Below are 15105 nucleotides of genomic sequence, written 5' to 3'. Positions count from 1 at the left end.
GTTTTGTGTCTATTTTTACTCCTACATCTTTTTCGTTTGATTGCAACGCTTTCTATTGAAACTTGACCTCCAACATATGTTGGCATAGTATATGATCTTGTAACTGTTTTTGGTTGATACTGGCAATACTTTGCACTTGTCAGGGTGAACTAATTACAACCATGTTCGGCTCCACTCGAAAAGTTATTTATATCTTCTTGTAAAATTAACTGATCAGCCGTGGTGTTTATCTCACGATATATCTTTGTATCATCTGCAAACATAAAAACGCTAGGGTCCATGCATTTTGGTAAGTCATTTATGAAAACCACAAATAGGATGGGTCCTAGAACCGATCCCTGGAGTGCCACATGTGACATCGTGCCTTTGAGAATAGTTCCCTTAGACTTGTACTCTTTTTTACGTTTGCTTAAAATGTTCTGTACTCATTTACATGTTTGTGGGCTAATACCGTATCTTTCCGATTTATATAAATTAACCTTTTGTGGATGACATTGTCGAACGCCTTCATTGAGTTGGTATATATTGTGTAAATTTCTCCACCTCGATCTAGTAGTCTAGCCCAGTGGCCCAAAACTCTGAGTAACAGTACGTTGTTTGATCGGGTTCCTATAAATCCAAACTGACGTATATAACCTGACCTAAAATATGCAAAATATTAAAATAATCAAAGTATAAATATCTTTTTAACTAGCATTAGTAAATAGAATAGAGAAATGAAAACCACAATTTTTGTATCTAGAAAAAAATATTTATTCACTGTGTCAAAAAAAATATAGTATCGAGGTAAATCATAAAATAAAACATGGGTAAGCGATCTCGTAAGGTTTTTGAAGAAACTAAGAAAAATGAAGCAACGAAAGAGCTAACAGACGAAGTCATTTTACAGCCAGTGATAACTTCGGATGAACCTCCAGCAAAACAGGTGAATTTTCCTAATTTTATCGTCTTTGTTAATCGTTATTTACTGGATCGCGAAAATAGGTGACAACTGTCAAGTAAACACGCACTTTAATATGATTATCCTCGAAGGCCCGAATTCCGTGGGGGTCCGAATTCCGGGAATCCGGGTCGTTTCGCCCTAAATCCTGTTCGCCACCGAGTCGTTTCGCCCTGATTCCCATTCGCCCTGATTCCCCTTCGCCCTGGGTCGTTTCGCTCTAATTGCCGGGTCGTTTCGCCCTAGTTTTTATACGGATTTATCTTTAGCTTGTAACAACTAGAGTATTATTTTTTAAAATACAGTATTATGTTATCTTTATTACTGTTTCTTTTGTCTTTTGCTTCAGGTATATCGCAGGGCAACAGTTAAGGTTCAGTTTATCGTTTTTACGATTTTTATTTGACAGAAAACAAATTGAAAATAAAATTCAATCTTACAGAAATTGATTTTGAAAATGGAAAACCAATTGAAATCTTTTCTTCGTTGTTTTATTTTTTCTGTTTTCCGCCGTACCGCGTTTAATTATGATGTGTGTATTGTAATATTTAGTGCAGCCATAATATTTTAGTAAGTTCATATAAAAACCGTTTTTGGCCGGTGTCAATATAAAGAAGTGACTCCGCCAAAATAAGTTTGGGAAAATGTTCTCTGTCAAAAGCGGACGGGTTAGGAAACTTTCATTAACGGCGTGTTAAACAAATACTATTTGGAGCGAAAGAATCATTTACAAAAGCCTAATGTTACATAAGAAATAAATAAGGGCGAAACAACCCACTTGTAAGGGCGAAACGACCCGGGGCGAAACATACCGGGGTGACAGAGGGCGAACGGGATTAAGGGCGAAACGACCTGAGACCGAATTCCGGTGACATTTGTTTTTGTCTCGTATCGCTAGAGTTGAGATGACGTCACGCACGCGCAGTTCGGTAAATATTGACAGATGCCAACGCAACTGTCACCTACAAAAAGACGCTCGAAATGAGACCAAAACAGGTAACACTCGTGTATAATGTTTCTCACACCTGAATTTGTATGTTTTCTACTATTCCTAATTCATGGCCCCCTTTAAACCCCTTTATTTGGTCCCAAACTCGCTTTTAAACATGTGACAGTCCGTTTGAATTGTCGGCTGGAGTTGACTCGTAGAAGTAGACCGGAAGTTTTTGTTTTTTCTATTAGGCCAACCTTTTTTTTTTCTATTAGGTTGCTGGTCGTATCCCTTCGACTACTTTTTCATATTTTTTCAATTATATGCATTTAATTGCTGAATGTGAAGATCATGAAGAATAAACTGCTGGCACATATGAATTGTAAATAAGTCAACCTATTTATGTGTTTGATTGTTAAAAGAGTTATTTTAAAAGAATATTTATAAGTTGGAGCTCTAAGGAGGGGTGACACTTTACTCTGTTTGTGTTGTGATTAGGAAGAAAAAACGAATGAAAATACAAATGCATAAACTAATTGTAAATAAGTTTATATATTTTGACTGTTATAAAAAAAATTAAAGAATATTTCCAAGTTAAAAAAAAATACAGAAAAACTAACAAATAGCAGTTGCTTGGCCTAAATACACCATTAGGTTTGAGTAATTTCCCTTTGAATGACGTCACCGGAATTAGGTCCTCTCTAAAAAATGGCAGACAGCTTCGACCAGGGCTACTTTACGAAGCCGAATCTTATTTATTTAAGCACATATTTGCCAAATTCGGTTTGGTAAATGTAAATAGAGGATTTTTCCATCAAGGTATGTACACAATTTTGTGTTGTGTTTGTTTACTTTCATTTCGTTTTAAAAATTTATTCTTACCCCCACGGAATTTGGTCCTTCGAGGATATATCTGCTTTATAAGTCACGGGTTAACTATTATAATGGGGCTAATCAATGTTCATTGCAAGGATTATCAATTTATAATTTTGAAGAAGTACAACCACTAAGGCACATCTGAACGACATTGTCTAGAAAGAGTGATGGTCGGAATGGTATATCTGCCTATAGCTTGTGCAAATAGTCCTGCCAGGGTTTTTATCTGACTGTGGGGAAAGGGCCTGGCCTTTTTTGAGTGAAAAAAAAATCACACGAAATGCCGCATTTTTGGGGAAAAAAATCAAGCGAAACGCCGGATTTTGAGGGGAAAATAAGGGAAGTCTTATATAATCAATTTAACATATTTTACTGTTTTTAAAACAAATTCATGGCAACAGATAATTTAATTATGCAATATGTTCTATTTTCTACACTGGATCAGGTCAGGGTTTTTTTTCCACTTTTTGGGAAGATAGCCCATGGCTTTGGAATTGGGAGTTTTATCGGCATTTTCATGAAATTGGGAAAATAAATTCATTAGCCTTTTTTTCACACGAAAAGTCCACTGATTAGGGAAATACTAAATTAGATATAACCCTTTATAATCATTCTAATTAAAAGAACAAAATCATATAATACTTTGTTACATGTTATTGAATTAAAATTGAGATAAAATACACATTAGACTTCTTTCTAAAAAAAAAAAACAAAACAAAAAAAAATATTTTTTTTTTTTTTTTTTGAAATTGGGAATTTTTTGCCACATTTTGGGAAAAAAGTATACTTTTTGGGATTGGGAACATAGCCGAATTTGGGCTATAAAATCGGGCCAAAAAAAACCCCTGCAGGTTAACTTATGTATTTAAAGTTAAAAAAAAAAAAGGGAGGGGGGGGGGGGGTAAATGATGAAATGAAATCTGGGGGAAAAATTACCTGGTGAGGGGAAAAAAATTCAGAAGGGAAAGGGCCGTTGTTCGGCGGATCACAAAAAAGTAAAAAAAAAATCTGCCTGCTAAAACAGCTATTTATACTTATTCCTATGACAAGCTGCCATGAAAAACTATTTCCAAATGTCTCCAGTATCCGTTTTTTATTTCTTCTGTAGGGTGGCATATTGCAGTCGCACTGTTGGTCTGTCTGTCTGTCCGTCACACTTTTGCGTTGAGGTTTTGAAAAATGCTCATAACTTCTATGTCCCTTCAGATGTAACCCTTCATATTTGGTATGCATGTGTATATGGACAAGGCTTTTCCATTAGCACAAAATTTTTGACCCCTGTGACCTTGACCTTGAATTTAGGGTCCGCACTTAGGTTTCGAAATCTGCGTTTAGGTTTTGAAAAATGCTCATAACTTCTATGTTGCTTCAGATGTAACCTTCATATTTGGTATGCATGTGAATATGGACACGGCCTTTCCATTTGCAATTTTTTTTTGACCTTGAACTTAGGGTCCGCGTTTAGGTTTCAAAATCTGTGTTTAGGTTTGGAAAAATGCTCATAACTTCTTTGTCACTTCAGATGTAATCTTCATATTTGGTATGCATGTGTATATGGATAAGGCCTTTCCATATGCCATTGTAACATAAAGCATTAAGCAAGTTTTAAACACCTTTATAGTGTTATTTTTATGCCCCCTTTCGAAGAAAAGGGGGTATATAGTTTTCCCACTGTCCATCTGTAAGTCTGTCAGTCTGTCACACTTTTTGTGTCCGCTCTCTAATTCAAATAGTTTTCATCCGATCTTTACGAAACTTGGTCAGAAGTTGAATCTAGACAATATCTAGGTCAAGTTCAAATATGGGTCATGCCAAGTCAAAAACTAGGTCACGGGTCAAAAAAACAAATCCAAGGGAAGTAATAAGCTTTTAATGGACATAATCATCTGACCTGCCAAATTATATATTTTTGTTAAATAAATCAAAGCAGCGCAGTAGGCGGCATTGTGTTTCTGACAAACACATCATGGTAAAAGGTCAAGGTCATCCTTCAAGGTCTAAGGTCAAAAGTACAAATCCAAGGGAAGTAATAAGCTTTAAAGGGAGATAATTATTCAATATTGAACATAGCAACATGATATTTGGCATGCATGTGTATCTCATGGAGCTGCACATTTTGAGTGGTGAATCTACAGTCACGGTAGTGGCTTTTAATTGTTTGCTACTAAAAATAGAGATTTGTTAGAGACAATTATTTTCAAGGGAAGTAATTTATATAATTATAAATCTCAGATTATATATTTCCTTACCAAGAGTTTAAGTTCTTTTAACAGTTACTGTACAGATTTTTTATTTTGATTATTTATAACTCAAATGATTGATTTGTCAAAGTTTTTTTTAAATGATATCATTATCATTTCTTTCCTGTACTAATTTGTGAATGGTAGGGTTCATTACATACCTGTGGACTTATGTCCATAGATACATGATGAATTCTGGCTATGATCTCTTTGGTAACCACAGGCCTTGGTTGTAAGTGATGTCTGACTTTAGTCATTTTTGACTGTCTACAGACCCCCCCCCCCCCCCCAAGGGAACTAATAAGCTTTAAAGGGAGATGATTTCTATACCTGCCAAATGATAAATAGAAATTTTATTTCAAAGCGGCGCAGTAGGGGGCATTGTGTTTCTGACCAACACATATCTTGTTTAATTATAATATTGTTTGACATAATTAACTAAGCTTTTTGAACGCATCATTGTTACAGTTAAACAATAAATAATCAAATGCCTTTTAAACTTAGAGGTAATGCAGTTTTCAAGTTTTCTTTCAGGCATTGCCCTGGGTCTTTTTCCCAAAGTGTGCTTTCGGTTAATCTATGTACCCAGCCACAGTAGAAATGTGAAACTAAATCATTCTATATTTGTCCTGTGTTTACCTTGTAGTCCAGATGGATAAACAAGCAGAGAGCACTAATATTCTCATCTCGTGGAATTTCTCATCGTGCAAGACATTTGATGATAGACTTGAGAACGATGATGCCACATTCAAAAGCAGGTAAGTACATGTGTGTTTGTTTGCCACAGTGTTTGGTGAAATAAAACAGCTACCCCTTCATCTTTTAATGATGTCTGCCAGTAGGTCAACTATTTTAGTCCAACTGTAATTTATGATAATCCACTAACTTGAAGAAAATGTTTGTAGGCTAGACCAATTGAATATGAGTCAAATTCATTGCCTCAGTTTGTTTAAATGTGGTAAATCAGCGCTTTTTATCCTTATATCCCAATTGAAACTAAGGTCATTTTTTCCCAAAATTGATAGAGGAATTTCCCAAATTGTATAAATAAAAATTTTTTGTTTTTGTTTTTTTTACTAAGACATAGCGGCCATTTCCCAAAATGAAAGTAATGAGCTCCAATATGATTAAGAATGCACCACAATGTGTCTTTTAAAACTTCTGCACAATGAAAAAGACCCTGTTTCAAAAACTAAAAAAAACACAGTTTTCCCAAAATGAGCAGTTATCGCGCATGACATTCCCAATTTGAAAGGCTAGGGCCTCTTCCCAATTTCCTGATGAAAAGCCCTGTAAATGAACACATTCTTCGGAGATTTTGGGTGTAAATGACACTCTTATGAATCTAAATGTGTATGCCAGTATAGGTAACTGTATACTACTACTGTATGTTGTACAAATTTGATATACATCAAAACTTACTACATGTACCTTGGAAAAAACAGCTATATGTTTATTTTATTTTAATTACGCAAATTCACATGGTGATATTATATTACTGGCAACTTGTTTCAGAACCAAAAATGGACAGAAAAGATAAACTCTTTGTCATAAATGAGGTAAGAATAGTAATTGGAAGATTGGTCAATGTTGAAGATATATACTAAGCAATTATACTATAGAATTATCTTAAGTTATTCAAAATTATTTTTCTATGATGAAATGAATATAATTAAATATTTACAAATGACCTATGTTGAAGAATCATATATATGGCATATTTCTAGTTTTACTGGAATATTTCAGATTTGTTGAGCACTAACACTTGGATATTTAGAAAACTGTTGCTTTTAATTTTACCGTTTCTAATGATTAAACCAACCCGTATCACCAAACCAAAGATTGCCAAGTACCTACTGCACATATTTATACAGCAATGTTGTCAAAACTTCCAGTTGGTATGATTGAAATTATGTATTTGTGTTTGTTATGTAATTACATGAATGTTTTTTTATTATAGATCTGTGAAATGAAGAACTGCAATAAGTGTGTTTTCTTTGAGGCAAAAAAGAAACAAGACTTGTATATGTGGTAAATGCATGTTTTATTTTTTTTTTTATGTTAAATTATCTTTTTTGTTTAATTTTGTTAGCTCGGCTGTTTTCGGAGAAAATCCCGAGGTATTGTCCTTGACATTTTGCTATAAATCAAAGTGCTTCCACCTACAACTTTGAAACTTCATATGTAGATGCACCTTGATGAGTTCTACATGAGATTCTGAGTTGATAAGTTCTACACGCCACACCCATTGTTGTGTCACTAGGTCAAAGGTCAAGGCCACTGTGTTTCACAAGCTTTAATTATCCCCCGCCATAGGCTAAGAGATATTGTTTTGGAGGTGTCCGTCCACCCTTCCTTCTTTCCGTCTGTCCGTCCGGCACTTTTGTGTCCGGAGCCATATCTTGGAAGTGCTTTGGTGGATTTCATTGAATCTTGGTATGAGTATATATAATATATATGGATAAGAGGATGAATCATCATGATGCATGCCAAGTGGCATTGTACACCATCTGTATATAATGAATATATGGCCCTTTGTATCTTAAATAAATGCTTTTTTAGTTGAGTGTCAAATTTAACACTTTTGTGTCCAGAAGCATATTGGCGGGGGATATCAATTTAAAGGGATCTTTTCACGCTTTGGTAAATTGACAAAATTGAAAAAAGTTGTTTCAGATTCGCAAATTTTCGTTTTAGTTATGATATTTGTGAGGAAACAGTAATACTGAACATTTACCATGGTCTAATATAGCCATTATATGCATCTTTTGACGATTTTAAAACCTAAAAATTATAAAGCGTTGCAACGCGAAACGATTGAATAATTTGGAGAGTTCAGTTTTTGTCGTTAAATTTTGTGAAACTACGAAGATTGCTAATATAAGGTATAAAATACGTTAACTAAGTGTACTCGGCGGAATAGCTCAGTAGGCTAAAGCGTTTTTACTTCAGGACTCTGGCAGGACTCCAGGGGTCACTGGTTCGAAACCTGCTCCGGGCAATGTTCTTTTCCTTTTTTTAATTTTATTCTTGATTTTTTACTGGAGCTTTTACGATCCAATGTTTACATTTATTAATATAAAGCGTTTAATGAATAAGTTAAAAAATGCCAAAATCTGTGAAAAGGCCCCTTTAAAGAATTTGCTTGTTTATTCAAAACTGCAACCGCAGCCGAGCGTTGGCACCCGTTATGCAGTGCTCTTGTTTATTTTTATCCCACCTGAGCACAATGAACTCGTGAGCTTTTGTGATCGCCTTTTGCCCATTGTGTGTCGTCTGCATTTGCCTTGTTTACACTCTGATCTTCATGAAACTTGGTCAGAAGATGTGTCCTAATTATATCTTGGACAAGTTCGAAAATGGTACCGGTTGGTTGAAAAACATGGCCGCCAGGGGGCTGGACATTTATCCTTATATGGCTTAGTAAAAGTTGTTATCACTCTAGAGCCCACATGTTTGTTCTGATCTTCATGAAACTTGCTCAGAAGATTTGTCCCAATGATATAGTTGACGAGTTGGAAAATGGTTCCGGGTGGTTGAAAAACATTGCCACAAGGAGCAGGCATTCTTCTTATATGGCTATGGTAAAACCTTGTTAACACTCAAGGCCACATTTATTATCCGATCTTCATGAAACTTTTTCAGAATATTTGTCTCAATGATATCTTGGATGTGGATGAGTTCTAAAATGGTTCTGTGTGGTTGAAAAACACTGCTGCCAGGGGAGGGGGACATTTTTCTAAATGGCTATAGTAAATCCTAGTTAACACTAAAAATAACATTAATTGTCCAATTTTTATGAAACTTGGTCAAAAAATTTGTTCTTATTATATCTTAGATGAGTTTGAAAATAGTTCCAGTTTATTGAAAAACATGGCCGCTAGGCGGTTGGGCATTTTTCCTTATATGCTACTGTAAAACCAGTTAACACTCTAAAATCACATTTATAGTCCATTCTTTAATGAACTTGATCAGAACATTTTTTGTAATGATATCTTGGGTGAGTTCAGAAATGTTTCTGGTCTGTTGAAAAGCATGTCTGGCAGGGTGCTGGGCATTTTTCCTTACACTCTATAAAAGTCAATTATAGTTCAATCTTCATGAAACTTGGTCAGAACATTTGTTCTAATGATATTTTAGGCTGTACAGAACAGGTCTGTTCTTTTGTTTCTTAGGTGAGCGACTTTGGGCCTTTCAGGCCTTCTTGTTATGATAATCAGCAACAAAATATGTAAAAATTGGCATGTTTGAAAAGAGACATTGGTTTTGTGTGTGGTGGAATTACTCGTCATTATTAATTTTATTGAAATAAGTGGATATAAAATACATTTCTTATCATATTCATATTTTTTATGTTAAAAATATGACATTTTAATTTAATTATCATTTGCACAAATGGACAATTTTATTTTCCAGGGTCTCAAACTGTCCCAGAGGGCCCTCAGCAAAGTTTTTAGTTGAAAATGGTAACTATTTATGTGTCTTCATTTGTATTTTTGGTTAACATCCACTTTTGGAAGTAACTGTTAGTACTGACAAAAATAAACACTTATGGACAGAGTATTTTGTGTGTGTGTTTTATATTTTGTCTCATACCAAAAAACATACCAAACGCCTTTTCTTACAATACCTTCATTCTGGCATGCCAAAGATTCTGGACCATGTCTCATAAAAGATCTTTCAACAATTTTAAGTGACATCTGATTTTTTTATGCCCCTGGTAGGGTGGCATATAGAAGTCAGACAGCCCATCGACCCCTTTTTTCTTCAGGGCTGCATACTGATTCCTTGTTTGTGTTCTTTTTCCAGTTCACACAATGTCTGAGCTGAAGATGACTGGAAATTGCCTTAAAGGCTCAAGGCCTTTGCTGTCATTCGATAATGTAAGTAATGGTTTTCCTTTGGGTTAATAACAAACAAAGATAACACTATATCATCAAACAAATTTAAATTACTTTGTGAAGTATTTAAGGGCCACACTGACATTCTCAAAATTACAAATACTTTATTTGTATTTTCTTCGAGTGAAGAACTTTTAAGTTTTCATAATGGTTTGTAGATGTATGAATAAAGTTTAAGAATTGCAAAAAAAAATCACACAATCATTATTATTACCTAGACTCATGTACTGTTTAGTCTTCTACTTCACAAATGCATGAAAATGATGAAAGGCAGCTTATCTGCTTGAGTTTAAGATGAGCATTGTATAATTGGAATTAGCTTGCATCTAAAAGCAAGAGTATGTATGTATTAAAATCTCAAATTACACATTTTTTTGCCATGTGAATTCCGGCTATGAATACTATTTATACTTTGTACGTGGTGCTTATTCATATAAGTAGAGAGTTACATTTATCACAGCAACTATTTTTCAGGCATTTGATGATGAACCATATTTGTCATTGCTGAAGGAATTATTCATACAGGTATTTAATGATTTTATCTGTAATCCATTTAGTTTGTATCAAGTAAACTCTTTTTTTGCCATGATAAACAACTTTTCAAATGGCAAATGAGCAAATAAATTTAACAAAGCACAGTATTAATTATTTCTATGGCCCTCCATGCCTTACCTCTGATGTAAGTAGGGCATAAGCCAGTTATTAGTTTCAACATATAAGGCACTAAGTGTAAGAATATCAATTAAATATGCAAAGCATTTCCATGAAGAATGTGATACCTGAAAAGGTTAACTTACCCCAGTGACATGACTGAACTACACATGCACTTATAAAAAATGACAAAATAAAACCCAATAAACAAACAAATGGACTGTGCTCTGTGAAAAGAGGGTTTAATGCATGTGTGTAAAGTGTCGTCCCAGATTAGCCTGTGAAGTACAGGCTAATCAGGGATGACACTTTGCGCTTTTATGATATTTTTCGTTTCAGGAAAGTCCCTTCTTAGCAGAAATCTAGTTGAGGAGGAAAGTGTTGTCCCTGATTAGCCTGTACGGACTGAGCAGGCTAATCTGGGACGACACTTTACGCACATGCATTAAACCCCTTGTCACATAGCACGTCACAAATTATGTTTTCAGACGTTTGGGACTCCCAACCACCATCCCAAGAGCCAGCCGTTTTTCGACCACGTGTTCACATTTTCGGTCACAGACAACCGAATCTGGTTCAGGAACTACCAGATACTGGAGGAAGATGGCTCTCTGGTCGAGATAGGTCTGTTGTCATGGTTTATGATCATGCTAGCGTTGTCCTTCTTTCTCGAAGAAATATTTTATCCATATTATTTATCATTATGACCAATAGAGAATTGACTGGCCTATGAGCATTTTAAGTTATTCTAAATGGTAGTTCATGCAGAGTTCAATCAGACTAATTTGTTTAATGAGAAACCATGTATTATTAGCAAATTCAAATTGTTTTTGTTAAAATGAGTTTTCGCTAATAATTGTCATTGGAATTTTCATTTTTGTACTAAGACTTTACTATGTCTTTCAACTGTGTACCCAAACAGTTTATGACTATTGTAGTTGTTGCTCTTTAATTGTCAACAGTAGCTTTTGATGCCCCCCTTCGAAGAAGAGGGGGTATATCTCTTTGCTCATGTCGGTCGGTCGGACGGTCGGTCCGTCCACCAGGTGGTTGTCAGACGATAACTCAAGAACACTTGAGCCTAGGATCATGAAACTTCATAGGTACGTTGATCATGACTTGCAGATGACCCCTATTGATTTTAAGGTCACTAGGTCAAAGGTCAAGGTCACGGTGACCCGAAATAGTAAAATGGTTTCCGGATAATAACTCAAGAGCGCATACGCCTAGGATCATGAAACTTCATGGGTAGATTGATCATGACTCGCAGATGAACCCTATTGATTTTGAGGTCACTAGGTCCAAGGTCACGGTGACCCGAAATAGTAAAATGGTTTCCGGATGATAACTCAAGAACGCATACGCCTAGGATCATGAAACTTCATGGGTAGATTGATCATGACTCGCAAGTGACCCCTATTGATTTTGAGGTCACTAGGTCAAAGGTCAAGGTCACGGTGACCCGAAATAGTAAAATGATTTTTGGATGATAATTCAAGAACGCCTATGCCTAGGATCATGAAACTTTATAGGTAGATTGATCATGACTCGCAGATGACCCCTATTGATTTTCAGGTCACTAGGTCAAAGGTCAAGGTCACGGTGACCCGAAATAGTAAAATGATTTTCGGATGATAACTCAAGAACGCATATGCCTAGGATCATGAAACTTCATAGGTAGATTGATCATGACTCGCAGATGACCCCTATTGATTTTGAGGTCACAAGGTCAAAGGTCACCGTGACCCGAAATAGTAAAATGATTTTCGGATGATAACTCAAGAACGCTTTTGCCTAGGATCATGACACTTCATAGGTACATTGATCGTGACTTGCAGATGACCCCTATTGATTTTCAGGTCACTAGGTCAAAGGTCAAGGTCACAGTGACAAAAGTCGTATTCACACAATGGCTGCCAGTACAACGGACAGCCCATATGGGGGGCATGCATGTTTTACAAACAGCCCTTGTTTCATGTCTTTATTTCATAGATATTTCTGCTAATTTTGTGACGTTTTGAATGCGATATTTTGTCTCACACATATTAACATTACCACTGTGGTCTGAATAACTAAGCACAATTCAGTGTGAACATAATCTTAATTTTGGTATTTCATATAAATCAATAATACATGTATTTTAATGTGTGTTATTAATTCTTGTATGCATAGATTAATTCTTGTATGCAAGGATTTTACAACTGCGTTGTTAATGATATTCAGAGTTGTTTCCCTGTGATTAATAAAATTGGCCATTGTGATCGCCTTTGATATGGTATTGATGTTTTTCTTTTGTCATTAGTGAAATGAGGTCATAGTTTTGTGTTTCTGTATTGAACACAGCATTTTGTCTGTTTTAATTTGATGCAATTAGGAATTTTATGTTACCATTACATTTGTTCAGAAAAAAACACATCAGAATTTCATTCAATATGGAAACAGCTAAATTCATATTTAACAAAAAAAATTCAAACTTCTTCATTAAGTGATATAAATTAATTGAATCTTTATTTCAGGTCCAAGATTTGTTCTCAACCCGATCCGCATCTTTGAAGGAAGTTTTGGAGGTCCGACCCTGTTCACCAATCCACACTATGTATCACCTAATACAGTGAGTTGTCTTTGCTCTGTTTGCTGAGTTATTTTGTTTGCTCCCTTGTAAGCAGTTCAAGCATATGACTTAAAAGGAAGATTTTGTGATTTTAAATCTATGTATGCATTGTAAAAAGTTTTTATCCTGTTGTCACCTGAAGGTAACTTAATATTGCACATTGGCAAAAATAACAACTTTGTTGTTATACAAGCAAATTAACACTTATTACTAAAAATAATTTTAATATTGGTTTGTTCATGAATTATCAAAATCGATACAATTATAATAAGGCCTTTGTAACACTTTTTACATATATTTTGAAAATTAATTTATTTTTAAAATATGCTGTTCATTTCTTGAGACTGTATGACCCAGAGGTTGCATGTTAGATTTTTTCTCCCAAAAGTTCTTAGTTTAAATCCTGGTAAAAGCAAACAAATAAAGTTTTTATCTTGATTATATTATTTTAGATAATTCTTCATTTTATAGTTTTTTATTGTAAACAATTTTTCAAGAAAAAATTCAAAAATCTATAAGCAAGTCCCTTAAAAGATATAATTCCTGCTGGTATGCACAATCCACCTCTGAAAGTCATGGTACTGGAGTCAACATTTCTTCCTGTTCTAGGTTTTTTTGTGAACCCTTTACAAATGGGTATAAGTTGAAATGTGAACGAATTTTGTGATTTAAATGTTTAAACACTTGTACACAAGATAGCCCTAGATAGAACTTAGTTTCAGTGTATTATCAAGAGAAAGCTGTTACCAGCCATGCCTTTGGAGTAAAATATAAATGTTGCTCTGAAATTGAAATAATTTGATAACAAAGTTTCAAGCTGTTTAAAAATGGCCCATTTTTTTCTCAGCATCGACAGTTGATACGTCGTCAAGTTGCACAGAAATACATAAACCGTGTCCACGCAAAGAAATCATTGGACGAGAGGAAACCAGAGTTCACGTACCGCTCAGACATCACTGATGACGTTTTCGTTACCATACGACCAGAGGACAATCAGCAAAATGGATAAAATGCTAAATGTTAATGACAAATTATGTTACGAATGTCTTCTTGTATGCTCAAAGTGCATAAGAAAAGATAAAACTATACACAAAATTGCCCATGCCAAGCCTCTAAGGGGAATCATACCATATTCTTAATTTTCATAAGAACAATTCAAATGCAATTTCCTATGTGATAGCACATGATTTGTATTTGAAAATGATTGAATAAGGAACTCATGCTGACTCTGAACCAGAATACTTTTTTTAATGCAAGATATTTTAAATTCAAATTATTATGCCTTGCAAACAAAGTTCGGAATTTTATAATTTCGATGAATTTCTAAACTTGTGAAATCTGGAACAGAAAAAATGTCTCAGTATTTACATGTTCCTTGCATAACAATATTATTTCTTGTACTTGTATTTGTTATGTATGCATATTAACTGCAATTGTTCCAGCTTTCTGTATTGCAATGGTGATGGTGTTGAAATGTTAATAAAAAAATTGTGGCATTACGATACAGATCATTCAGATTAGTGATATTTATGCAATCTGTACACTTAAATTAATGTTTAATTGTGTGTGCGTAATGTTTAACAGGCAAATAAACTCAAAATAAACCAGATAAGCCTATACTCAAGTTATAACAATATTGGTTATAAGGTCTCATAATAACAGCGTATTTTAATGTAGGTCGCCATGGTCTGGGAATTTCTCGACTTTGGCGCTCATTTGTTAAGGCCTTCCTGACCTTACTTAAAAATCACGACAGCCAAAATGTGTGTGCAGCCTGCATTCGGAAAGCTCCATATAACGGTCTCAATTGTTAAGTTTATTTGCGTGCGGTTGTCTGTCCGACCTTGTACATACTGTAACCGTCAGCAGCAATTTTAGAATAACATTAAATAATGCTCATCATGAGGAGACAGGTTGTCATGTGCAGCAATAGTCATGTATACCTTTAAATCTTT

The 15105-nt window shown here is 34.9% G+C and overlaps 1 protein-coding gene across 1 annotated transcript; it reads left to right on the top strand.

Moving 5' to 3' along the window:
* Positions 1 to 650: 650 nt before the first annotated feature.
* LOC127874171 (ribosome biogenesis protein BRX1 homolog) lies at positions 651 to 14767 on the top strand. The gene is made up of 10 exons (XM_052418370.1): positions 651 to 925; positions 5634 to 5745; positions 6503 to 6546; positions 6948 to 7018; positions 9404 to 9453; positions 9797 to 9870; positions 10363 to 10413; positions 11028 to 11163; positions 13056 to 13150; positions 13998 to 14767. The coding sequence occupies exons 1-10, from the start codon at positions 806 to 808 to the stop codon at positions 14157 to 14159; spliced, it is 915 nt and encodes a 304-aa protein (XP_052274330.1). The 5' UTR covers positions 651 to 805; the 3' UTR covers positions 14160 to 14767.
* The last annotated feature ends 338 nt before the right edge of the window (positions 14768 to 15105 follow it).

Source organism: Dreissena polymorpha, chromosome 3 (genome assembly GCF_020536995.1).
Source record: "Dreissena polymorpha isolate Duluth1 chromosome 3, UMN_Dpol_1.0, whole genome shotgun sequence".
Lineage (NCBI taxonomy): Eukaryota > Metazoa > Mollusca > Bivalvia > Myida > Dreissenidae > Dreissena > Dreissena polymorpha.
Note: the sequence above shows the minus strand (reverse complement) of the source record. Positions and strands in the feature narration are given on the sequence as shown.